Genomic DNA, 25,047 nt, shown 5'->3' on the forward strand with positions numbered 1-25,047 from the left:
ATGGAAAAGAAATTAGAAGATAAAAATACACACACACAAAAAAAAAAAAAAAAAGAGTACAGGAAGACTGAGAAAGTGTGAGGACGTGACGCTCTATGGCGTGCAAGGTTCCATTGAAGTCAGACAGGCTGCAAGGTCTGTGAGACTGGGCGACTACTTTAGGACGATCAGCCGCAAGGTAAGCAAGACTTCCTCCAGATGGAGCCGTCACATTAGGAGGACAAGGGGATAGATGTAGCCATCACCAAAAAAGAAACACACACACACACACACACACACACACACACACACACACACACACACACACACACACACACAGGTTTCAGGGTTCCCACAGTGGCCCCGATGACAATAAAAATCTGTGTTTTTGAAATGACTTTCCACTATTAGAGTTAACATGAGAAGAAAAGAAACATAAGACAAGGTCTGTTATTTTTTAAAAGTTTGATCAGAGCACAGTGATGTTAAAGGGGACCGTGATGCTTTTCCTCATTTTCTGTCTGTTACAATAGTGGATGCTCATGTTAAACAAAGTGTCATATAGCCAGAATAAATTATACGTTTTTTCCTACTCTTGGTTCTAGATGATATCAAAAACATAATTAAAACGGTCGTCTGATGCACCCGTCCCCACCGTCCACTGTTCAAAACCTTCTGTTTGCAAGGGGCAGCCAATCAGAAAGAAGTTAGCGTAAAGAAGGGGGGTTGAAATGAACTATTGATCACACAAAACAACATTAGTAGAGTCAAAGCATTAAAAACAAGATCGTGTTAAAGGAGCATAACAGGTTCCCCTTAAAGTGTCCATTAGAAGAAGTTACACAAGATCTGTGTTGCCTTGCTCTCACACAGCGAGCAAGAATGGAGAGCAGGAAGTGTGTCAGCAGTCAGTGTGCTTAAAAAAACCCAAACAAATAGCATGTTTGTCATAACTGCTGAAAGATTATTCCAGTTTATTACAACTTAATTTCAATAAGACTGCATATAAACTAACTGCTCATATCTGGAAATGCAGTGGCACTGTTGAGGTGAAATCCAATAGGCCAAAAACACAATTGACCGATTACCCAAGATGTAAAGCAGTGACTTAGTGATTTGGTGGTTTTCGAAGAGAACATGATGCTGATCGTGTGGTCACAGTCAGAAGACTTCGCTTGAAGCACTTATAATCTGCCCGTTTACTGTTTTTAAAATGACTGAAGCAGTTTGGGATCATCTTGACAGAGTAGAGCAAAAGGGAGGAAAACTCTTTTGTGCATTTGTGGGTACGGTGAATGAAAGATTAATTAATTATTAATTATCTGAATACTGAAACGTCTCAATGGAAACCTGAGTCCAAGAAATAGTTTTGCTACTGGGGAAATAAAGATTTGTCATTTAATTCAATGACTTGTTTCTACTGGAATCTGTCATTTGTCAATGTGCAGCAAATGCTACTGAAAATAATAGTTTTCAGAGCAAGGTAGTGCTGTCGTGTCCCCATGATCCTGTTGAAAAACTGATTATTTAAGCCGTGTTACACAGCATTAATTGGAAAGCCGTTGCTACAAGATGGCCAAATGGTGTCGTTATGCTAAAACTACCAAACTAAGATAAAAAATGCAATAAACTGGAATTAACCTACAGAAATTTGTAAAAGCCAAACAAAGGTGAATCATTTCAAAAATCTAAAACCAGTGGGAACCCTAAAAGAAAAAAAAAAAAAAAAAAGCTTGGTGGATCAGAGTGAGGGTGGGGGCTCAGAGATGTAAGACGTTATTTTTGGTGACTACAGAAAGCCAGGGTGGGAGTGAGGGAGGGGGGTTGGGGGGGGGTGTTATGTCCTGGCCAGAGGCGCCCGTATAGCTTTCCGGTTGCCATGGATAAACTTACTGGCAGGTGAGCTTTGAGGTGAGGGCAGAAGTGGGGGCATCTCCTCTGTAGCGCTGCCCTGACTCAGCGCCGTACTGTCCGCTAGAACACACATACAAAACGCAGCCAGACACACAATAAATACACACATACACACACAACAGACACAGTCAAAAGTGTGACAGACACGCGTCGTATCTCAGCACACCTGCCAGTCAGTACAGTCCAAAAATAAATAAATAAAAAAACTCACTAAATGGGAGACAGAAAGAGAGAACAGGATAAAGGGAATAAAACACTGGAGTACCTTTCCTACCTTTCATTTCCTCCTCGTCGTTGGTGGCATTGCTTTCTGTTGATCCCTGAGATGCAGAGGAAAGAGACAGACACATGCTGAAATCAAACGCTGCCAGGATCCGGCAGGATCGAGCCCATCAGGTGCGTGTGATGCTCTGCGTCGGGCTTTCAGACAGAAATAAAAACAACAAAACACAAAACATACATCTCACCTTGACGCCATCGGGAGCATTGTGCACCACTGTGCTCTGAGATTCCTGCGATACAGAACAAAACAGTTAGTCCAAAATATTGTCCTCAAAGAGTGCCTCTCAACTGGATTTAAAGTGGGCCCCTTTATCTTTTACCTCAGCCAAAACTTAAACATCTTCACAACAGCTAGTGGATCCAAAACTTTCAAGAGTGCCCGTGGCAATGGAGAGGAGACACTTATTTTGGGCTGTAACTAATGAATGTCTCGTCTATAAAACGCCAGAAAAGAGTTTGTAATTTCCCCAAACGCTAGTCACACACTAACATCTTCAGATGTTTGTTTGGTCTAAACACAGAGATGCTCTCAGAGAAGACGAAACACAGGGGAATCATTTGCTGAGAGCTCACTCAATCAATTAATAGCCTCATCATTTCTGGTCTGTTATCATTTATCAGATTTTACTGGAACTACACCGAGATAATGAGAGCATACAGCGTTATTGTTTTACAAAACACAGTTAGGAGAATTAAATGCATTAGCTGCAGTTTTCTGTTTTATGTGTGAAAGTATCATAAATATTACTTTGAAAAAAAAAAAGACGCAGATTCTGTTAGCTTTTAAATAACCTCAAAACAGACACCTGATACTTGACCCGAGACTTCACAGAGCAAAGAAAATGTGGCCACAGTCCCACAAGCACTGGGTCAAAGAGTTAACGTCCCATTTTAAACTGGAACAGTTTAAATACAACGCCCGAGGCTGCACCCAGAAGTACCACGAGATCTGGCAACTGTTTCTGTCCCATTTCAGGACGGAGCTTCTTTCCTTTCACCACACAGTCCGTCCTTCTGTTTGTTTTCAATTCTGCTCATATAACCAATAAATGCATAAATTACTTTACGGAAGGAGTTTTGTACTTTTAAGTCCTGAGTGCGAATCCATAAATAAAAAGCTTAACTATTATTACTCAGTTTAAAATATTTAAAAAATACATAATTACAAACCCTCGAGAATGAGAAGCTGCTCAGATTTTGCTCAGTTAAACGGGTAATATTTCATGATAATTGCTGCAGGTTAACAGTAGGTTGATTGGCTCCGTGTAGTTTTACCGTGTATGCATTACATAACTGGGGAACTGCTCTTTGAGCTGATCATCAGTTTCTCTATTAGACGGTTTTTTAAACATAATATTTGTGTCTTTGGGGACCTGTACCTCCAGTTGAGAAGCACTACCAAACCAACCCGACAGTGTTATCCAACCACAACACTACAAGATGTAATTTAATGCATGCTAGTAAAAGCTTCTCAAAACCACAGCATGCTAGTGCTGGATTGGAGCACAATGGTCAAGTTTTTCACTACAATGAGGATGTCAATGGGGATGTTATGGATGGTGCGAGGTTAGAATGACAAAGAACAGCTGGCTAAAATATGTAATGACAAAGAAAGATGTTAGGATGGGAAAAAGATAAGAAAGTAGCCGATTGAGGATTATATAGAGATATAAACATGGGGGCCATTACATAGGACTGAATTGTACTCTGATATTAACAGGTGGAGGTCTCCAAACGGGGTCTCGACAACTTTACGAGCTGCCACTTTAGGTGCACACAGTCCTGCAAACAAGGTCATGCTCCTGTGGCTGACAGGGTGCACATGTGCACCTGTTTAGATTTTTTTTAACTAAATTTAAATAATTTCCAAAAGTGTTTCACCTAAATCAGGAGCACACGTGCACCACGGTTGGTAAGCTTATTGGGACAGGGGATGTTACAGAGCAAGATCTCCTGGGTGGTAGATGAAGGATGACAAGCAGATGATGGAGGATGAGGCCCAATGGGTTACTATGCAACTACTGAGGGGACAGGGGGGATTAAGAGGCAGGGCTGACACTGCGGCGGCCTACTGTACCATCTGTGCGTTCGTTGCCATGTTGGTGTCTTTCAGGGCATTGATGGCGCTCACTATACTGTTCTTACTGTTGTTGGTAGAAGGCTGGGACGAGAACGCAAACACTCAAAGTGAACACATACGTCACACACACATAGAGAAAGATGCATTAGAATTGAAACACGCCTTTCAGGAAACGGGGCTAATGTTGGTGGAAGCTCCCGGGCTATTGAGAGCTAACAGGGTAAATGAGAGGGTGAGTGCCACAGAATGGCCTCTAGATCATCCCTTTTACTGCCTCACTAACTCTCTATGCCGCTCCCACTTAACTACACAGAGTGACCCCTGGGGCAGAAAAGAAAAAGAGGAGTGGGGAGCGAGATGCTTAATAGCAGCAGAGGCTGATGGAGATTGCTGGGAAACAGAGCAGCAGACATTTGACTGAAACTGACTAAAGGTGAAAGAATAAAACCAGCATTACGGAACTAATATTTATAAATTATGAGTGAAAACGTTGGTTTAAAAAAAAAAAAAAAAAAGGTTAAAAACTTGTGGAAAGGACTGCAGGATTATGGGATCTAAAAACACACCATAGAAAGAAACTCCTCTGCAGATATAAAACAAGGCCAATGTGAAAACGAAAAAAAAAAAAAAAAAACAACAACCTTAAAATGAATAATAACTACTGCACAACAAAAGATATTCATTGAAATAATAGGAGGAAAAGTGCGCAAAAGAAAGACTGTGAAAGACAGAAAAAGAACAGAAGGCAGAAAATCGAGGTCAGCTGACAGAGGAGAGATAGGACACCATGTAGCAGAACAAAAGAGGGCAGAGAGGTGATGAAGAGAACCTTACCTTAGCAGAATCTGACTTCTTGTTGAGTAAACTTTTGCATGCTGTGGAAAAAAGGAGGATAGAAGGGGAGAGAAACAGGTAGAAAAGTTAAGATTTACTGATGATGATAGTTCGTTCGTACCTCTAACCTACGTTACATCTATGAATCCCCAACACCTCAGTCACTGTGACAAAGTAAGCTTAGATGTTTCCAAAGCACAACATGCATTTAATGGATTTCTCGGGCATTTTACGCCCCTTGGCTGTACAGGCTGCTACACTCTGCAAAACCCATTCACATCATAATCCATTCATTGCCATCTGGGGATATAAGAGAAACCTGAGAGCAAAGTAAACTTCCTCAGTCCATTTCCTGCCTGGAAGACCCCAGCAGATCTAGAAAGAGAATGATGGCCAGACTCAAACTGCCGCCAGGACTGACAGTGATGAGCTAGGTTAATGTAAATCATTGATTTCCTTTAAGGGCTCCAGTCACTTTTCCTCTCAGTCTAACGCTCTCAATTCTCTCTTGCTTGCTTTTCTCTTGTTTTTCTACCAACACACACAGGTTCCAAAAATCTTATCTTGAGTTTCTTACCTTCCAATAGGAAATTGGAGAGGGATAGAGGGGGAGGGAAGAGGGGGGAGGGTTGTAAGAGAGGGCTTAGTATTTCAATACATGAGAGGAGAGATAAGGGGCACAGCATTTACAGCAGCAAACAATATCAAGTGAAAACTCATGCTCCCTAATCTTGGCTGTTGCATTGATAGCAGCTTATACTTTGGCCTGGCCATGCAGCATCCAAAGGAAAAAAAAATTAAAAAAAATTTAAGTTTAATTTCCAGTTTTCATTTTCATTCAAAAACTAGATAAAGGACAGCTGATTGTTCACAGTGCAAACATCTGCTCTTCATTTGGCTACATCTTCTATCAAGCAGTCACCAGGGTGCTAATGTGACAGCATGGGACTACCACGTTCACATGCTCTCTAGCACAAATTTAACATGGCAAGATGGGTAGAGGTCAAGGTGACCCACAGGAGGAGGGCTTCACCACTCGAGCAAGATTCTAGCTCGGTGATGAGAAAGGAAAAATGTGTTAGAAAGCATCTGAAGGTGTGTCTCCCGAGAACATTTTGTAGGAATTAACCACACAGGACACCCACATGCGAAAGGCAGCAAGGCAAAAACCGAATTAGAAACACAGAGAGATGCTTCAAACTCACACTTCTGTCACATTCTGCTATAATGCCATTAAAAGGAAACATCATGAGCAAACGGCCAAGCCTTGCCTCAGAAATACTCAGAAGTGCAAGGAAGCAGTTATAGGTTTGCAGTGATGAGTGACATCATCAGAGGACCAAAAGCCAAAAGCCAAGAAAAAGAAAATAAAAAACAAAAATCTTGATTATGGATGACTTAAAAGGAGGAGAGATGAGGAGTCCAATCTGGAGTGATGATGTCACACATATTTACAGAAACTTACAAAACAGGCAACTTGGTCCAGTCTCAGTGAAGGAGCCCGCATTCGGAGGGCTTTAGCTGACAATTAAAGCACCACAGGCACCCCGAATCTCAGCGCACCAATCACACATCCTAGGATTAACACCCGCCTCCCCTTAGGTGTCTCAGGTGAAGTTATCTCCCCATAAACATTTTACCTTTATCCTGCCTACAAACAGATCCTATGGAGAAGTGTATAGACACTGCAGAGCAAAAAAGATCCTCCGTTCTAAAAAGGGAGACAGAGAATCCAGTCTGCTCTACATTGCTTCTAATGTACTCAATCCATGGAGCCACCATTGGAATCGCCGACCTTCACCACCCATCTCCACCGGGCAGGATGAGAGGAAAATCTGATTTTAATACTTTCAAAACAATCCCTCGATCTAATGTGGCAGCTGCCACATTAGCTTGTGGGGTTCCTGTCTCAAGGGGGAACTTTGCTTTGAAAGTACTAAAACAGACCTTAAGAGGGGGAGTTGAGACGTGGGATGCCTTTAACCTCAAGTGATTCATCAGGAAGAAACGGTGATGTTTTCAACAGTAGCGGCACTGAAGTCAGCACTCCCATCCTCCGTCTCAGTTATTCTCCCCTCTAGCTCCTCAACATCCAACTTTCTTCCTTTGTCCCATCAAACCCAGGTCTGACGATGGCAGCACGCCAACCCAGCTCTTGCCGGCCCCCTGCAATGTGAGTTCCCGCCCCCAGGATACATGCCCCTCCTCATCCCCTGCCCCAGTCCGCCCTGTGCGAGCACAGAGACGTAAGGGGTCAGCTGGAGGTCAGGATGGAGCTTGCTGGAAGTGACGCCATAACTAAGTGAAGATGAAATGTGGGTTACGAGGTCACGATTGAATGGCGCTGATGTGTGAATGTAAAAAGCACTTTTTAGTGCAGGCTGAAGTAAACTCAAGTGAAGCTTATTTACATGATTGCTACACAATACCCCTAAATGAGAAAAATCTGTGAGGGGATGCATGCTTGTGGGTGTGTATGTTGATGAGGATGCTTGCAAAGGCTGCATGCAGGATTTGGGGGATGGTGATGAGGGCCAACCCTGTCCCATGAAAGAAAATAGTTGTGTATGTAAAGAGGAAGTGGATGGGCGTGTCTCTGGGACGTACCTTCCTGAGCCAGTGAGGCCGTGGAGGAGGCGGCAGCAGCAGAGTTGGTATGCTGCCGGCCCACTATTGGATAGAAATGCTACAGTTGGGAGGGGCTAAGGAAATTATGCAGGTCGATCTCATGCTGTTCAGTCATGGGCCGAGAAAGCTACAGGGGGTGCTGGCTACAGCCCAGATGCATCTTAGACTTTGATACAAACGGGCCAAAGCAAAGACGTGCACCCCTGTGGATTCCTAGGCCCAGGGTTGAAATCATTAGCCATCGACTGACCAATTACTTAAAGGCTGAGAACAAGGCTTCAACGAAAACAAGTCACTCTCAGCAGGCTGAGATAAAAAACACAGAATCTTAATAGTCACCTGGTTTTATAACACCACACTTTCCCCCAAACATTAAAAAAGAAAAATCTCATTAAAGTCTAGGCTTCGTTCTCTCAAACATGCTCCATGGGCAGCAGAAAAGAGGGACACATACGCGCGCGCACACACATACACACAGGGAGAGATACATTAGCACAGACAAGGACATAACTGGCACCCACATATAATCTGGAACAGATTATGACAGAATATCACATTTTAGGCTGCTAACATACATGATAATGCACTCATAATAATTCAGTAATACAATATTTCTATCATATCACAAAGAAGCTTCGTGTTTCAGTTCAGTTTAATGTTGTAAGCAAGCAAACTCCTGGGCGCACACAAAAACATTGTTATTTTGAGAATGAGTGGGTGAGCGTGCGTGTGTGGTGGGGGGGTTAAAAAAGGTGCAGAGGACTCTATCCACTTTCCTTCCTCCACTCCCTCTGCATGTGCTGCGTGGGAGGCTGAGGGCGAAGGGCACACCCACCTGAGAAGTTTCTGGACACCAGCATGGTGGTGAGAATGGCTCCCTGGAGGAGGAGGAGGAGAGGAAGGAGAAGAGAGAAGTGAGGGGAGGTATAATGAGAGCATGGCGTTTTTCTTTATTTACTTAATGTTGTCTGTAAAACTCTGCCTAATGTTTAAAATAAAAAAAAAAATAAAAAAAACCTTGTATGCTGTCTGGGGAGATGCACCTTTAACTGTACATTCTCACATTTCAAAGCCCTATATTCCTCTATGCAAATTAATTTAAATGATGTGGCAAAACAAAATAGCTGATACTTGAGGCATGAGTTTGCATCAGTGGCAGTGAATGCAAACTACAGTAACTGGAGCTGGTTGACATTTAAAATGTTTCCAATAGAGGGGGAAAAAAAAGCAGAGGTTCTCAAAAGTGAAATGTTCATACGCAGCAATTTAGAAGATCAAAGACTTTGGCAGACATGTGATCTCAGAGTTTGGCTGATAGTTTCGATGGTTGATATCAACCCCTCAAAGCAGCATAATTTACAAACCGAAACATTTTAAACCTCGCAATCCAAAATATATGTCGAAATGATATAATAGACAGGGCAGGTTTCAACAGCTTCACAGCAAATGACAATGAATGAGATGCACAGCACAGCGAGTTAAAATATTTTCAATAGTCTCCAAAAACAGACGCATAGAGTGAACTCGAGCTTTCCAACACTATTGCATTGTTACATTTTAGAAATAATCGTCCAAACACAAGTTTCCTTATTTTTGTGCTACGTTTCTATGCTCACACAATAACTAACTCATGAAATGTCACGCACAATAACACCCATATCACAACTACATTGCACAATTATCTAAGATACACAACAATATCTGTGTAGCTTAACATATAATACACCAAACAAGGGATTAGTTACTTATTCACTGCACTGTTGTATTGTTGTGTCTTGTTATTATTATTCAATTCAGTTCAGTTAATCAGTTATATCATCTTTCTCTGCCATGTGCCCCATTCGAGCCATGAAATGCTGACAGATCAAAGTGGAATGATGAATATTTTAAGAGCACCTACATCTTTTAATAAAAGTGTTGACTGATAGATCACATCTCCCAAGAGGAAGATGGTATACTTCCACGCTGATATTTTGTCCCAGCCCTTTAAAACCACAGGATAAAAAAAAGTAACCAATCAAGGCTGGTTTAAAGCCTGAGAAGCCTACCTTGAGTTTTCGGCGAGCATTGAACTTGCGGAGACATTCGACTGTTTCCTGTCTGTGCATCATGGACGCCACTGTAGAACGGTGCTGTAAGGGGACAAAAATGGAACAAAATAAGTCAACAGATTCTCAGGGCAAGTATGAATCCGAGTTATAGTTATGTGACGGCTTTAATATGGTAAATCCCTAGGTTTTTCCATAATGTACTCTGTGGTCATTTAGGTGAATACTTACGCAGATCCATGGGTGTTTGAGAGCCTGTTCAGCAGTGATTCTTTTGGCTGGGTTAATTGTCAACATCTGGTTAATCAGGTTCTTTGCCTCTGGGGTCACCGTGTCCCACTCTGGAGACGGGAACTGAGGAAATAGGAGAAACAAGTGATACGTCAGTTGTGAGAGATTTCTGGTCAGCTGATCAAGTGGGTTTCTAGCAGATCCATGCCATATGGAAACCAGTGCTTGAGTTAACTCCTTAAAATAGGGAAGATTATGGAGAGGGGGGTTGGAGTCACAGAAAACATGCTGCAGTTTTAAAACTCAAATCCCTGCAAACAGGCTGAAAAGTGACTTCATTATTCATCGACTGAGAGAGGAGAATACCCCTTCTCTGACTCTCACACACTCTCTCTCACACACACACACACCCCTCTGCAATGCGTCAGGAAGGCCCTGATAGGATCAATAGCTTTGGACCACATCTCAATTGGACACTATTAAATGTTCGAAAACTGCTTAGCAAACCCCTGCACTGCACCCATCACACCTAACACACACACACACACACACACACACACACACACACACACACACACACACACACACACTTACATCGTATGCCCCAGCTTTGATCTGCTGATAGAGTTTATGTTGATCTTCGTCCCAGAATGGTGGATATCCCACTAACAAGATATAGAGAATAACACCTGACAGGAAACAAAGAGGTGAGAAGTGATTCAGCAAGATCATGTTACAATACCATTTACCGTGGGCAGCAAAGAATAAAATCAAGACAAGGAAATGCAACAGTAAGAAAGGGAAAACTTAGTTATTGCAACACTTTATGAGCACAATGAAGTCACCTCTCTGAGAGAGGCTGCAAGATCATCATGCTTTTTTTTATGATTCCCATTAACCCCTACGAAAACAGTTTTACTTTTAAATGATACTTAAAAGCTGTTGAATAGGTTCATTCGACCCGAGGCACACACAGGTGTCAAAACTCACCACAGGCCCATATGTCCACAGGCTTGCCATAAGGGTCCTTCCGCAGGACCTCAGGGGAGAGATAGCCAGGAGTGCCTGCAAACCCTGCCCAACAGATAAATCAGAAGATACAATTAACTTTTATTAAACTCCCGGTAAAGGCTACTTTCATGCCGTTATATAAACAGCTTAAATTATAGCGACCCGTATGCAGGGCCAGATTATGATAGTGTAGAGTCACTAGCAAATACCCATTAATCATTTCATCCCCGCCACAGAGTCAGCCAAGTGCTGGCAGCTTGGCTGTTAGCCAAGACACAATGACCTAAGCATGACCTGGAAAGTGGCAGTGAGCCTCTTAATCAATGCTCCTGCAAATATTCTGTGGCTTCAAAGCAGCAGATGTGAAACTATGTGGCTTGCTGTATGAAAGAGGGCCTGTTCAGCAGTGATTCATGCCCGGTGTAGGAACTATCAAGTGCTAAACACCCAGATAGAATAACAGATCAGGTAAAGGACCTGCTCATTTGATATGCGCGTTTGTGTCACTGTTTTTGTTTTCTTACCAAACCAAGCCTGCTGGTCCCCCTGCACTTCAATAGCAAGTCCAAAGTCTGCCAGCTTCACTGCGGCTCCCTTCATCTTACTGGCCAACAACAAGTTCTCAGGCTGAGACAGACACACACACACACACACACACACACACACACACACACACACACACACACACAGCAAAGCAGAGATCAAGACAGTGAGAGACAGGCAGTTAAAGGCACTCTTCAGTAAAGCCTTTCCTCAGAAATATTTATATTTGATGTGTTTGACACAGCATGTGGGGGTGGGATAAAGGTGTGAGAGCGTGATGGAGAGACAGAGGAGGTAGGGAGAGGATAAGTAGTTGAGAATCTCCCCAACACCTTATATGGGCATGGGTCCGTAGCCATGGAAACCACTCTGGAATCATTTAGGTAGAGCTGCAGACTGCATGCTAAATGGAAAGTGTACTTAGCGCGAGGCGGCGTGTGTGGCAGTTGTAAATGGCCGTTGTTTGGGCAGCGGGACATAAAGGGCTGCAGTAAAAAGCCCACTCAGGATAAAAGGCCAACAAATCAGACAGGCAGCGCTCGAGGTTATTCTCTGACATAGTGTGCACACGTACAAAAGCCGCCCACATGTGTCTCAGACATCCCTTGAGATAGCGGGTTTTTTTCCCTACCCCCCTGCCCCTCACTTCGTAGTTTCAAATTCAGTACATATATTATTAACATCTCATCAACTTAAACTGGGTTAAACGTAAAACTGCAGGCAACAGAGAAGCCATCCTCATCCTCTACTCTTTACATCTCAACCCATCAGCAATTTGGGACAAATCAAATCTCCTGACGCTTGAAGGGTGGTGTGATGTCACGCTCGTCTATGCCTCCGCCCAAACACAGCCCCCTCACGAGTGAGCTTGTGCACGTATGAGCTCTTGAGTCCTTGCCATAGGTGAGACGAACCCTTCCACGTGATCATGACTCAACATCTCTGTGCTCAACACGAACATACATCATGTGATTATGCACGCGCAGACACAAAAACACACACAGTCCCGGTCAAGGACAGGCAGGATGACAGATCTGACAACAGACAGAGGAGGGCGGGGGCAGTAGACGGCAGTAGAGCAAAAATTGCGGAGAGGGAGAGGAAGAGAGATGGAGCAACTGAGAGCCATCTGTATGTTGCCATGGCCACGAGCAGAGGTGTGTGTGTGTGTACATGTGTAAGAGTGTGGTTGTCATGGAAACGGGCAGCCACTCACCTTGAGGTCTCTGTGCACAATATCATGCTGGTGGATATGATTGACACTCTCCAAGATCTGACTAATGCAGTGACTACGGAGAGAGAAGAGGGGACAGAGGGAGAGAGTGAGACGTGTCAGTCACCACCCTTCATTGGAAAAAGAAAAAAAAAACACCACACATTTACCCCACATGACTCGCCTGCCAGGCAGAAAAAAAAAAGGATGCATGGTATTGCCATCATTAGAGAGAAAAAAAAAAAAAAAAAAAAAAAAAAAAAGAACACGCCCCCAACAACGAGACATCGTTCTTGATCACTGTGACAACTGGCAACATGAAACTGGAGCTGTCGCACAAATGGATTACATATTTTCCAGAGATAGACAAAAAAAATAAGTTCAGACAACCTGCAGCGTTTCCCACAGAAATAGATTCTATTTGTGGCATGTAGTGTGTGTGCTCCACTGCAAGTATTTTAATTGCCCAGTCCCTCGTGACAAATACGAAACAGCATTCAGCGTTGTATTCATTGCCTCTTCAGTTAACCTCTTGTCCCAAGAACCAACTCCACTGCATCAGACAGCACTGGAAACTGTGCTCCTTGCTTTGCTGCACAGCCCTAGTCACATCTGCGTAACAGCAGAGCCAGCGCTCCACCTGCTGCAGGTTCTGGTTGAAGTAGCTCTCTAGCTTGCGACTGATCTCCAGAGCAGAATAAGGACTACAGTCAGCTGAAGTCCATTTGACCATTGGGCAGCTGAATGATTCAGCCCGGCGGCAGTCCTATTTTACATGCACGTTTGTGAGACAAAAATCATACAGTTTGAGAAAGAAGAGAAAACGAGCTTTACCGAGTTATTTGGTGTATCACAGCAGCAGAAAGCATTCAAAAGGTACTGCTGTCTGAACACAGACAGAAAAATCTGTCCCTGGCTAGATTTGACCATGTGTGTTTCACGTTAGCGTAACTCCTCGACCAGTTTGGGCCAGAGAGAAAATGCAAATGTTTCCTGAAAAATGAGAATTATTCTATAAGACAGCCAAATTACAAAATTCTTCCAAGTAGCTTATATGATCCTTGGGTTAAGGACCATATCGTCCTAGTATGGAAAACTGGTTGAGGAAAACAAGAAAACTTCTAACTAGCTAGCAGCTAGTTAGGAGTGATTTAAGTTTCAGTATAAGACTGAGGCGAAAATGTCCCCCAGTAAATCAATCACGGACAACCTCACGTTCTTGGACAACTGGAAAAGAAAATAATGCTGGCAAGGCTGCAGTTATCATACCTGGGCAGCCTGCCAAGTAAAGTCTATGTGTGGGAAACACTGGCTTTTGAGTGATGAATTAAACATTTCAAAAAGCGAGATGTAGTGATGGAATGATAGCCAAAAGACCCAGCTATAAGCGTTTTCCAGGCAAAACACTAATACTGCATAGCTACAGCTTTTGGAAAAAACTGCACCTTTTTGACTTTTAGCTGTATTTTAAAAAGCAGTATGAACACGTCACTGTGGATATAAAGCTTATGTAATAGACGCTTGACGGCCAAGAAAGTTAACCAGTTAAAACAGTTAACTCGATTGATTAATGAGCACACTAGCTGTTAATTGCATCTCTACCGTGATCCCTAAAAGCAATCAATTTTACGTTTCAAACCCATTATCCAGGTAGAGTAGCTTAAAGAACAAATACTACGTATCTGATGTGGGAAGGCTTGAACCATCCAGTCAATAAATCTGTATCCCAGTAGCAATTCTAATAATGGGGGCGGCAATTCAGCTGCCACCGATATCGTTGCCATTATTTCTCAACACTGGCTCATAAGCATGTTTCACACAATCCTGTGGAGTGTGTTGGCACATTACACGTATTCTGAAATTTTCTTACATGCCCGTACAAGACCATCCTCTTACTGTTGTACACACTGTGGCACCGGGTGATGATTTCACTCTCCAATGCTCATGTTCAGGTTAATGGGTCAGATGTCACCTGCCTACAAAGAGTGAAGCCCAGGCTTAAATCATATGGCTTGGTTTCTGTGGGTCTGTTCACAAAGACCCCTACGCTAACTGCAGACAGAATTCATAATCTGCCCACCACACAGCCACAGGAGGATAGTGCAAACAAAGACAAAAAGATTATATGAGACAACACCAACAAAATCAAAGAAAATCATGTAAAATGCCAAATAAAATTTCACAAGTTGCCAAGGCGAGGTCCCCTAAACACATTCAGTGAACAGTAATACAAGTCTTCACATCCGAGCAGACTGAACTGGCGTTTTTTGCCAGAACTGTTGGCTGACTGTGCAATTGTTTCAGTATTATTTGAATGGTCCTATACAACGCCTATTTTAAGACAAGTTAATCTAAACTTCACATGTCTGAATGAGGTCACTAAAATGCACAGATTATTCAATCTTATCCACAGTAGGTTATTACACACAGACTACAGACAATATAACCTCACTCCTATATTTGCTCTTGCAGCCAACGACGCAACATTTGCTGTGCTCTGCTAGCTGAGACATTTTGGAGAGTGCTACTCTCTACCCCTTTGCACTCACTTCTAAATAATATAGCAGTGACAAGGCTGGATTACACACTTTCTAGCTGATTGATTATCACTTGCTTACAGAGCCGGGAGGGCGCTCGATATGACAGTATATTTTTAACAAATTTTCATTTAAACGTCACAGTTTATTAAATCAAAACAAAAACAAATAAACAAAACAAAAAGAACAGAACTGCATTTTTACTATAATTGGGGGGGGGGAACAGAGTGAGACATGTGATTAAAGAGAGAAGGGGGAGAGTGGGGAACCAATGAACTTGTTGACAAGTAAATGCATTTCCTGATAAGAATACCAGCAAGCCAATTACATGCACCGCTGTGTGCTTGTGTGTTCATAAAATGAGAGTATTTATATATTTAATAGGATTATGCTGTTTGTCTGCAGTACCGTGTGTCTGCATGCAAAAAACCCATATCCCAAAAACGATTGGGCTATTAGTAAGTCATTTAAAACTCAAATGACTGAAAAACAGTACACAAACAACAAAATGTTGAGAATGAGGACGATTTTTACATATATAAACACATCCATAGCACAGCATGTGAAAACAAGGATAAAGTTGAAAATTTGTTTTGTTTTCCTTAAATTTCCAAATTTGAAAAAAAATAAAATAAAAATCTATGTATCTTTCTTAACCTTGAAGATGCCACATTGTCCCAGTCTTTAAATTATTGTGGTTTAACACCAATGTAAATAGATAAAGACTTCAGTCATGTCAGCAGCTTCATAAAGGGGGCATATTTTGCCGTGCACTGGTCTGGTTCTACCTTTAGGCATGTGTGTGGTTGTGCTCCAGTTTTGCTGGACTTTTTTGTTTTTGGACTACATAACAGTTTTGAGAGATTCCTCAGACAGAGAACTTCACCTAAACCACAGAAATACAGGAAAGCCTGGTTGCATCATTGCTTGGCAGTTTTTGTACACAGCCAGATTCTTGGTCTGAATCTCTGACCAGCCTTTCCTGTGCTGCATCACATATTCAGATTATAAAAGCCAGAAACAAAACAAAAGCTAGGTTCTGAGCAGAAGGCTATTAGATTATTCTGTTATTATATGTTACCTTATATATGTAATCAAAGTAGTTGAATTAGAATACTGCTGTAGATCATATTATACCCTTTAATATAGAGTGTGTGATCTGTATGTAGTTTAGTTCTCATTATACTTTTGAGTTAAAAGAACATATTCACTTATTAGTTTATTAGATAAGTGTGCATCACTCTGTATCCTTGATCTGCTGTGAATGTGTTACATGCTTAATTGTTGAATCATGAAGAGAAGATAGTAAGCAGGAGACTCTGTGTCTAAGGCAGGGGAGACAGACAGACCACATTCCACACCCCCACCTTACAGAAAGCAGAGAAACAACTGCCGAGGTCATAACTTAGGCGCTGTAACAGAGAAAGAATGTGATGTTTTGGCTTTTACGACTAGATGGGGGCCACTAGAGACTATAAAAAGCTGAGCAACCCGTCACCATTTTGAGACTTGCTGTGACCCTCTTCAGGCATGTCTCCCCATCATGATGGTCCTTATGCTCTTAAGTGTTGAATTGTATGGAAATAAATGATTGTTGATTGAGCATAAATACACCGAGTATTGTCCTTCCTTCAGCCCAAAGATTCAAAGAATTGGGAGATTTCAACAAGGCTGAAGTACAAAACTTGGTGTAATATCGCACAACCAATGAGGTTAACAGGTCAATAGCACAATTGTGCATATTAAGAGATATCCTCTATTTTAGTAAAAATGCAGAATATCACCACATTAATGATTTTCCCATCCAGTATTTTGCAAAAGTAAAATCATTTCTGAACTTAAAATGGCAAAGAAGTGGGAATGTCAACATCTATGACACAGAATCTTAAATGATTCAGACAATCTGAAAAACCTCTCTACAGACGAGGGACAAGGCTAATAACTAAGATCGTCTGGCCTTCAGACAAAATGTAAATGAGAAGCCTAAGAACACTTTCTAAAAACCAAACACCATTCTCAGTGAACACAGAAGCAAAGAGCATGTCCTGCAGAGTAAAAAGTGCATCTAGCTTCTTATTGGCACACAGTTCAAAAGCCAGCATTCCTGATGGATTCAACAACGTTTGAGGGTGCTTTAGTGCACGCAGCATCAATAACTTGCACATCTGTGAAGGCACCTAAAATGCCAAATAATGTATATATTTAGGTTTTGAAGCAACAAATGTTGCCATCCAGTCAATGTCTTCTCTTTGTAAGACCTTGCTTATTTTCAGGATGACAATAACTGAATTTAAATGAGCATAATGGTGCAACAAACCTGACATCCACTGAAAACATTCCAAACTGTTGAGCAGCTGAAAATCCTTTATCGAGCAAGGATTTTACGTCACATTTTTGTTTTTTGAAGAGGTGATAAAACACAATTATGAACATGCCAGTCAATATGTTTTCATTGCACCATTTTCAAATTAATATAGAATTCAAATCAGTTGCAAATCATCACATTTGTAATTCTTTATATTTTACAAAGTGTCTGGGAAGAGCAGCTTCATTAAGGGGCGTTTACCTGGCGTCAGCCTCACTGTAGTACTCCCTGGCTACAATGTCTTCAAAAAGCTCTCCTCCTGTCACCCTGTAAGGGGAAGGGAAGGAAGAAGGGTCCGAAGAAAGAGACGGAGAGAGACAGGGAGTCAAATAACAGAGAAGTTGTTAGCATACACAAACAAACCGCAGTCACACGCATGGATAAAATGTCATTGTGTGTCTGTGCACAGAAGATACTCACAGGTCAAAGACTAGGTAATGAAAGCCTTCCTCTGAAATGCTGTCATGGAGTCTCACTGCAAGAGAGAGGGTGGGAAATGAGACTGACAGCAGCTAAGTGAAAGACATAAAAAAAAAAAAAAAATACTGTTCTGTTCGGCTGTAAAGCTTCACGTAAACTGAAAAAACAAAAAAAACAAAGCTCAAATATAAATATGTGAAGAGAAGAGAGGCAGACATGGAGAAAAATAAATGTCATTTATGATTGTGATGTATTGATTCTCCTTTCTTAACCACAGCAATATGAGCACACCCAATGATTAGGCAATTAGTGAGCACTTAATTCAACCATACTCTCCCTGCAATTACTGCAACTGAGTGATGGTTTCTGGAATGGACTTTGTTTGGGGCAAAATTACTGGTGGTTTAGAATACATCTTTATAATGGACACAGTAGGGTTAGCATGCAGGAGCGACTATAAGCAACTGTAATTGTAGGTTGTGATAGCATTGCTTAAAGCTATGTCTGACCAAAACAGTAAAGCCCTATCAAAAGCCCACTTTTATCCAAATTAAGTGATTATTATTTCAGGTTTAACATTACTTCAAACATATTTGGTGATAGAGAAAGGACATAACATGTAACATGTACATGTATTTAGACAATCTGGGGGAGTCTATGATAGTTGGTGGTGACTAAATAGGAACCATGTGGAGCAATAACAAACCAGGGTATATGCTAAACCATTAGATTACTTGGACACCTCTAAACAGGGGTATTTTGTCCCAAGCAGAGAGCAGTCACTCATGCACCCTTTCCTTCTTTTTACATGTCCACTTACAGGGTTTTGTTTTTCTGTTTTTCTGCCTGTTTCAGGTACACAACATCCTCATTCTTAACAAGAAAGCACAAAACAAGACCCAACGTAAACCTCTAAAATAATTAATTGCAAACAAAGACCTACAAAGACCAGAACCAGTCTAGGAAATGTTATTTTTTGTGTTTCCTGATTGCTGAGCTATCCAAACCCCTTGGTCTGAAACAGAAGTAGCGAAAGCACTAATGAGTTCATTCTGCGGTTATGCAGTAACCACGGCGGCTCTTAGCTTGTCAACTTAACTAAACAGCAGCAGAATGACGAAGCAGGATCCAGGCTGCACAATCCACGAGTTACAGGATGGGCCTGAGACACAGCTTAGGTTTAGTGTCAAGAAAGAAACTTATTGTTATGTAAAGCAAATATCAGTTGTATAATAAGATGAAGTAGGATGGCCCCTGCAGCAAGAAACAAGAGCGACTGTTCTTTACTCCTCCTCCCATCTTCTCGCTCTCCCTCCATCTGTCTCCTACTTCTGCTTTCGTCTCTCCATCTGTCTCATTTTCGTGCCCTCTTTTGTCTAAAGTTTGAACATATACGATGCTAAAATATGCCAAAAAAAGGGGAAAGGACACGAGAGCGAAATGTATATAGAAAGGGAAAGAACAGGAAAAGTAGGTGAGGGACAAATGAGTGCCGGGGAGGGGGCTTTTCAGAAAACTAGGACATGAGGAAAATAGAAATGAGCAGTGCAGTGAGAAAGATGTCATTGATTTTGTCATTTTCCCCTTTGTGCCCTTTACCAATCTCTCCTGAACATCTCTATGAGATGTATAATTCATGTCACTGCAATATGAGTTTCCATCAGAAAGGTAAATAACTAAATAAATATCACTATGTAAAGAAGGCAGAGAGCACTGCTCACAAGTCAGCTTTGATGATCTTAATTTTTCCACACCCACACACACACACACACCCACACACACACCAAGAGTCAGCTTCAAGGCAACCTTCAAGGCATCTTCACACATGCAACATAGGTCTAAACCTTTCTAGATGGTCCTTAACCTACTAGCACCCAAGCACAAACTCCGTGTGATGTCGGATTGAGCTGAAGTGTGAATATCGCAGTTAATAATCTGGTGCATTCATCGTTAGCGAGTGGGCGTCACACGTGCTGCCTCCTGTATGTTCTATCTATGCAGCTCCCTCGCCTATGAGTATTTCCAGTAGTGCGAAAGTGTTTGAAGCAGCCTATTTCCTGCTGTGTGCTACATACAAGGCAAAAAAAGAAAGGACTGTGGAAAATATCCTGACCTGATTTTCCCAAAAACTGACCAAAGTTCATGCACAACTGATTCTGTGACCTCTTATTCTGAATGGCACTGCTCATATCGTTTGTTTTTAAATTAGCGACGGCGATGTCATCAACAAATGTTTCTGTTATCATTTATAATACGCCATAACTTCCATGATTGCTACAAAGGGTAGTTTTTCGCTAGCAGGAAGTGGTGCAAACGAGCCTGATCGGTGTGTTGTTAGTAATCTAACAGCCAAACATTGGTATAGGCAAAAAGTTGTTATCAACCCAACAATTCAACCGCTGCCTACCGCAGAGACATTAGAGGAATGGGTGATGGAGATCTCCAGAGATTATTTCAAAAAATGAACAAAATGAAACCCTGCTGCTGCAAATAAGATACGACAGCAATGCTCCAGGAAACGATTAATCTTGTGATTTGATCATCACAAGCACAAGCTGGAAAATAAATACATTAACTCAATTCATGTATTTATTTTACCACTCAGTGCGTTCTTTGTGATTCTGTTTATTTCTAATGTGACAGCGGCACGTACAGTTACACATTACAGCGTATTCAAAGAGTCTGTCCTATAGATTAGTAATGGAGATGGTCACCAGATTAAAATTAAAGGGATTTTATTGATTTACAGGTATTACTGATGGGAAAAGAGGCCTACAGTCAAACCTTCAAGATCAGTATCTCCAGTTTCCTTGAATTGCTTCATATCTGTTCGGATAAGATCCATCCTGGATGTAATTAGCATGCTGACTCTCAAATGATCCATCATCGTATAGTTGACGTGTCTGAGTTAAACATTATGCCAGTGTTACTGGAGTGTTTATTCTGTTTTCTATAAACAGATTATGAAGACTTTAAGTGCATTAATTAAATATTCCAGAAATCCTAGCAGAACCACAGTATGTGGTATGTGTAACACGCCAAATGATCTATTACATAAGAGTCACCCACTTGCAGCTCTGCTTTGAAATACCACAATAATATTATAACAAAAATATCTTAATTCAAGGTCAAATCACTCGCTTTTCTTTCCTCTTATTTCTTTGTATTTTAACAACCATTTCTATTTACAAAGACATCTTAAGCCTCACAAACAATATTTCTGAAATTCTCTGCTGCAGATAACGACTACAAGGATTGCATTAATTGGTCAGCTACTCACCAATGTTGGGGTGTTTCAGGAGACGGCAGATACGAGCCTCTCTCTCAAGCTTCTGATGATCTGTGTAGACAAAACAAAAAAGGTTTATTCAAATTCAGCCACAGTAATAAAGTATTTAATAACATAATATAATTTCCACTTGAGGAACTTTAGCAAAACATATGTTCAGCTGTACAAGATGGATAAAAATAACTAAACACCTATTAAGTGACCTGAACATTAGCGTTGAGATGGGATTTACTGAGGTTAGCAGCTGATGATCATCTAGTCTGCCACATTAATTTTGCACTTCCTCCATGTTCCAAAAAGTGATGTGAAATATTATTAACATTTCAGATGTTTTATGATTAAGGGAGGTAAAAGAACTGGCTCTGGTAAAACAACAGACAATATATTATCATAAATAGGTATTTAAAGATCCTGACAGAAAAAGCTAGAGCCAGTATTTGTGACAATGAGCCGATCTGTTTAAGTCAGCTATGCTGTTCTGGGTTTACTGTCCCGGTGCATCAGTGTACCGTTGCTCACCGATGCACTGTCGAATCTGACATTGCTTTATACATAAAATAATAATTTCCTATACCTTGCTCATAGTGATTATTAGAGCTTTAATTTAATTGGTATATGTAACTAATTCTATATTGCTTAAGTATACATATCAGTAAAAGAGTTAATCCCTGAAACAGTTATGTAAATCTTCATAATTCAGTTATTTTTAGAAATACATACAGGAAAGGTAAGGGGAGTCTAAACCATGTGACATGCAATGCTTCCTTGGTGGAAATGAATGGGGGACAATGTGGTTTTATGGTGTGGGCCTTCACCTGCTAGGTGCTACATTATCACCAAATGTTTGGAACAATAATGTTTGGTTTTTACACACTGTGGTGTTGCCAACAATATACCCATTAATGTCCTGCAGTTAGAAGAGAAGGGCCACCTTTTACAAAGCCCCAAGTATAGCACACACCTTCATTATTTATGTTCTCTCCATCCCAAATAAAAATTTCAGTGCCTGAGACTAGAGCACTAGAAAACCAAGGCACTCATGTTCCTTTTAAAAACTGAGCTACAGATGTTTAGTATTAAAAAACTACTGAGTCATCGGGCGCTTTCCTGGGGAATTACGATGTATGGCAGCTGTCAGTCATAAAAGTGTCTCTGTATGCAAATATTTAAATGAAGATGTGTTTTATGTGCAGAAAGAATAAAGTAAGCCAACACTCATAAGCAGTAGCAATACAGTCATTTGCATGTAGAGACAGTCTCCATCTCTAAAATCTAACAATATGAATTAAAACTGAGCTCCAGTGCTAGCATTTCTGCACATATGGTTTTAAAAAACACACACAATCAAACGAAGAAGTCTGTCTGTAGCAACAGGTGCAGCGGTTTGCATGCATGTGTGAGTGTATATGCTACAGGGTTTAGTGTGAAGCTCAGTTATGGACAGTGCAGTATTTGCACTTTAGACAAAGATTACACACCCGCCTCATCTCCAAACCAACATCCTTGTTTGAGGATTTGTCCAAGTCATGTAGCAACGTGCGTTTACACGAGTGCGTTTGTGCACGGTTTGCAGGTCTAAACCACACGATACTTTTAAACTACTCCATCTAATTACCATGGGAAGAGGCCATGCAACTGCTGAGGTCAGAGGTCACATGGGGTAACTGTAATGAAGAATGACTCAGTGTGTGTGCTTTATCACTGTGGTGAAGCCAACTCAACTCCACAGCTCCATGGCGATGACACCACAGAGACACAGACTCAGTAAGATTTGCATTCATTTCCCCAGCGCAGCAACTACCTCAGATAAAATTCACATGCTGTTGCTGAGTAATCAACTATCACCTTACCCAGCTGTTCTTCTATATTGCAGTATAGCGTTCACAGGCATTACAGCATGTTACTATAAAAGGCAACGTTATTGTTCTGCAGTTTTCTAGATGGTCTCTGGCTGGCATTTCTACCAACGCTGACAGATAAATTATATTTACAAACATATGTTATAAACGCATTATAAATGGTTGCCTGAAAAGCAATTAGAACAAAAACTTTATGAACATGCACCATATGACCCTTGGCTTTTGAGTCAAGATACATCATACCTAAGATTTAAGAGGTTTGTTTTTTTAAATAATAATAATAAAAAAAAATGGAGATTAAAAAAAAACCCCAAAACAACAATGATGGGCATTATCTAGTATGACTTTTGGTTTCTGGAGCTGCAGCCAACACAGAGGCAGAAGGAATACTCCAAACCAGGAAAAAAGTGAAAGGTAACCAGAATTGTTAACTTAGCTCGTCGTCAAGTTCAACAAAAACCTTCCTGAGTAATACACCAATACTGCAAAGGCTTCTCTCTCAAACCTGCAGGACAGGAGGTGTAAATTTGCAGAAAAACGTAAAATCTTCCTTTTCGATCTGCTTGTTTGAACAGTATGTTATGCTACCAGTTCTGTTCCATTTTAACATGACACATCTTTTCAGATTGTTGTAAACTTGGCTCTAGGAAGACAGCATTTTTAATCCACCTATGCATAGTTAATTGAGGTTTTTATAGAAAGATATTTGCTGCTGTAGATATTACTGTTGCTGCTCTAGAAACTCAGTTTAGTTACTTATGAATATAAACATATCCTATTATATTTAAAGCCAAAGCTAGCCAATAATTTAATATACAAGATGATTAGAAAACCCCCAACCACCTCGGTGCTCTAACCCAAGCACCTACGCTCTCCATAAACCTGGGAAACATTTTGAATTTAAGTGTACAATTTATGTTTGTTTATTGTACTTAATATCGTCATAATGAAAAGCTGCAGACTTCACATCGTGAAAGCCTACTTTCTTTGCTGTATTCAGCTCTATTTTTTTAACTTGCTGAAGATTTGTTTGTCCGTCCTCCTGCACCGTGTTACAATCTCTTTTCCACGAACCTCCCTGTTGTCTCGCTACAGGTGTAGATTTCCCTCATCTAAGAGAAAGCGAGTGAATAAGGGAGAGACCTGAACCACCTCCTAATTACACCAGTGACGCAGGACAGAGACAGACAGACAGAGAAGGAGGGAGGATTATATGAAACGTCCATTTGCTAGAAGAGGATCACAGCTCCCCTGTGTGTGTCTGTGTGCATGCGCACGCAAGCTTCTGTGTGTGCGTTTGTGTACAGCCGTCTACCCTGGTGCAGTGTCACTGCAGTGCTCACTAATTCATTCAATCTCCTTATTTGTTGGTGCGAGAGTATGTGGTAGAGGAAGACAGGAAAGAGAGGGCTGGAGGGTAATTACTGGCACTTCCTGCTGCTCTCTAATTGGCCATCTGCTTTGCCATGGGGCGGGCCCACAGCCATCTTACATCAGCTGAGAAGGATGGAGAGGACCTGACACACATACGCACACCCCCCCTCTTTCTGCCACACAAAGCTGACAATCTGACTGAAGGCTTGAGGATCCAGTTCAATCTGTTTCAGGCAAGTTTACATCCAAAATGTTAGGACGGGAAATACTGACAAAATGACGGAAACGGTGTCAGTACTGGTTACAAAACCTTATTTTAGGGGTTCGTTATTTCAGATAAGTTTTTACTAGTAGGGGTGCAACGATATTCGTATCGATATTGAACCGTTCGATACAGTGCTTTCGGTTCGGTACGCGTATGTATCGAACAATACAACATT

The 25,047-nt window shown here is 41.3% G+C and overlaps 1 protein-coding gene across 15 annotated transcripts in view; it reads right to left on the minus strand.

Annotated features, from left to right (window-relative positions):
* Window positions 1–25,047, minus strand: part of LOC113028221 (calcium/calmodulin-dependent protein kinase type II subunit gamma) — a 39,033-nt gene that overhangs the window by 5,660 nt on the left and 8,326 nt on the right. For 2 of the 15 annotated variants that reach the window (XM_080305411.1, XM_026178312.2), the window contains exons 3-18: window positions 21,366–21,425; window positions 18,086–18,140; window positions 17,867–17,932; window positions 12,767–12,839; window positions 11,532–11,634; window positions 10,987–11,070; window positions 10,591–10,685; window positions 9,997–10,119; window positions 9,766–9,849; window positions 8,553–8,595; window positions 7,697–7,759; window positions 5,090–5,130; window positions 4,253–4,336; window positions 2,361–2,405; window positions 2,168–2,213; window positions 1,873–1,953 (exon numbers count right to left, since the gene is read on the minus strand). In XM_080305411.1, coding sequence (XP_080161537.1) covers window positions 1,873–1,953; window positions 2,168–2,213; window positions 2,361–2,405; window positions 4,253–4,336; window positions 5,090–5,130; window positions 7,697–7,759; window positions 8,553–8,595; window positions 9,766–9,849; window positions 9,997–10,119; window positions 10,591–10,685; window positions 10,987–11,070; window positions 11,532–11,634; window positions 12,767–12,839; window positions 17,867–17,932; window positions 18,086–18,140; window positions 21,366–21,425 — 1,146 coding nt within the window. Of the gene's footprint in view, window positions 1–1,872; window positions 1,954–2,158; window positions 2,214–2,360; window positions 2,406–4,252; window positions 4,337–5,089; window positions 5,131–7,696; window positions 7,760–8,552; window positions 8,596–9,765; window positions 9,850–9,996; window positions 10,120–10,590; window positions 10,686–10,986; window positions 11,071–11,531; window positions 11,635–12,766; window positions 12,840–17,866; window positions 17,933–18,085; window positions 18,141–21,365; window positions 21,426–25,047 lie in introns of all 15 variants that reach the window. The other 13 variants (XM_026178315.2, XM_026178311.2, XM_026178313.2 and 10 more) reach the window with 12 other exon arrangements.

Source organism: Astatotilapia calliptera, chromosome 8, assembly GCF_964374335.1.
Source record: "Astatotilapia calliptera chromosome 8, fAstCal68.1, whole genome shotgun sequence".
NCBI classification, from domain to species: domain Eukaryota; kingdom Metazoa; phylum Chordata; class Actinopteri; order Cichliformes; family Cichlidae; genus Astatotilapia; species Astatotilapia calliptera.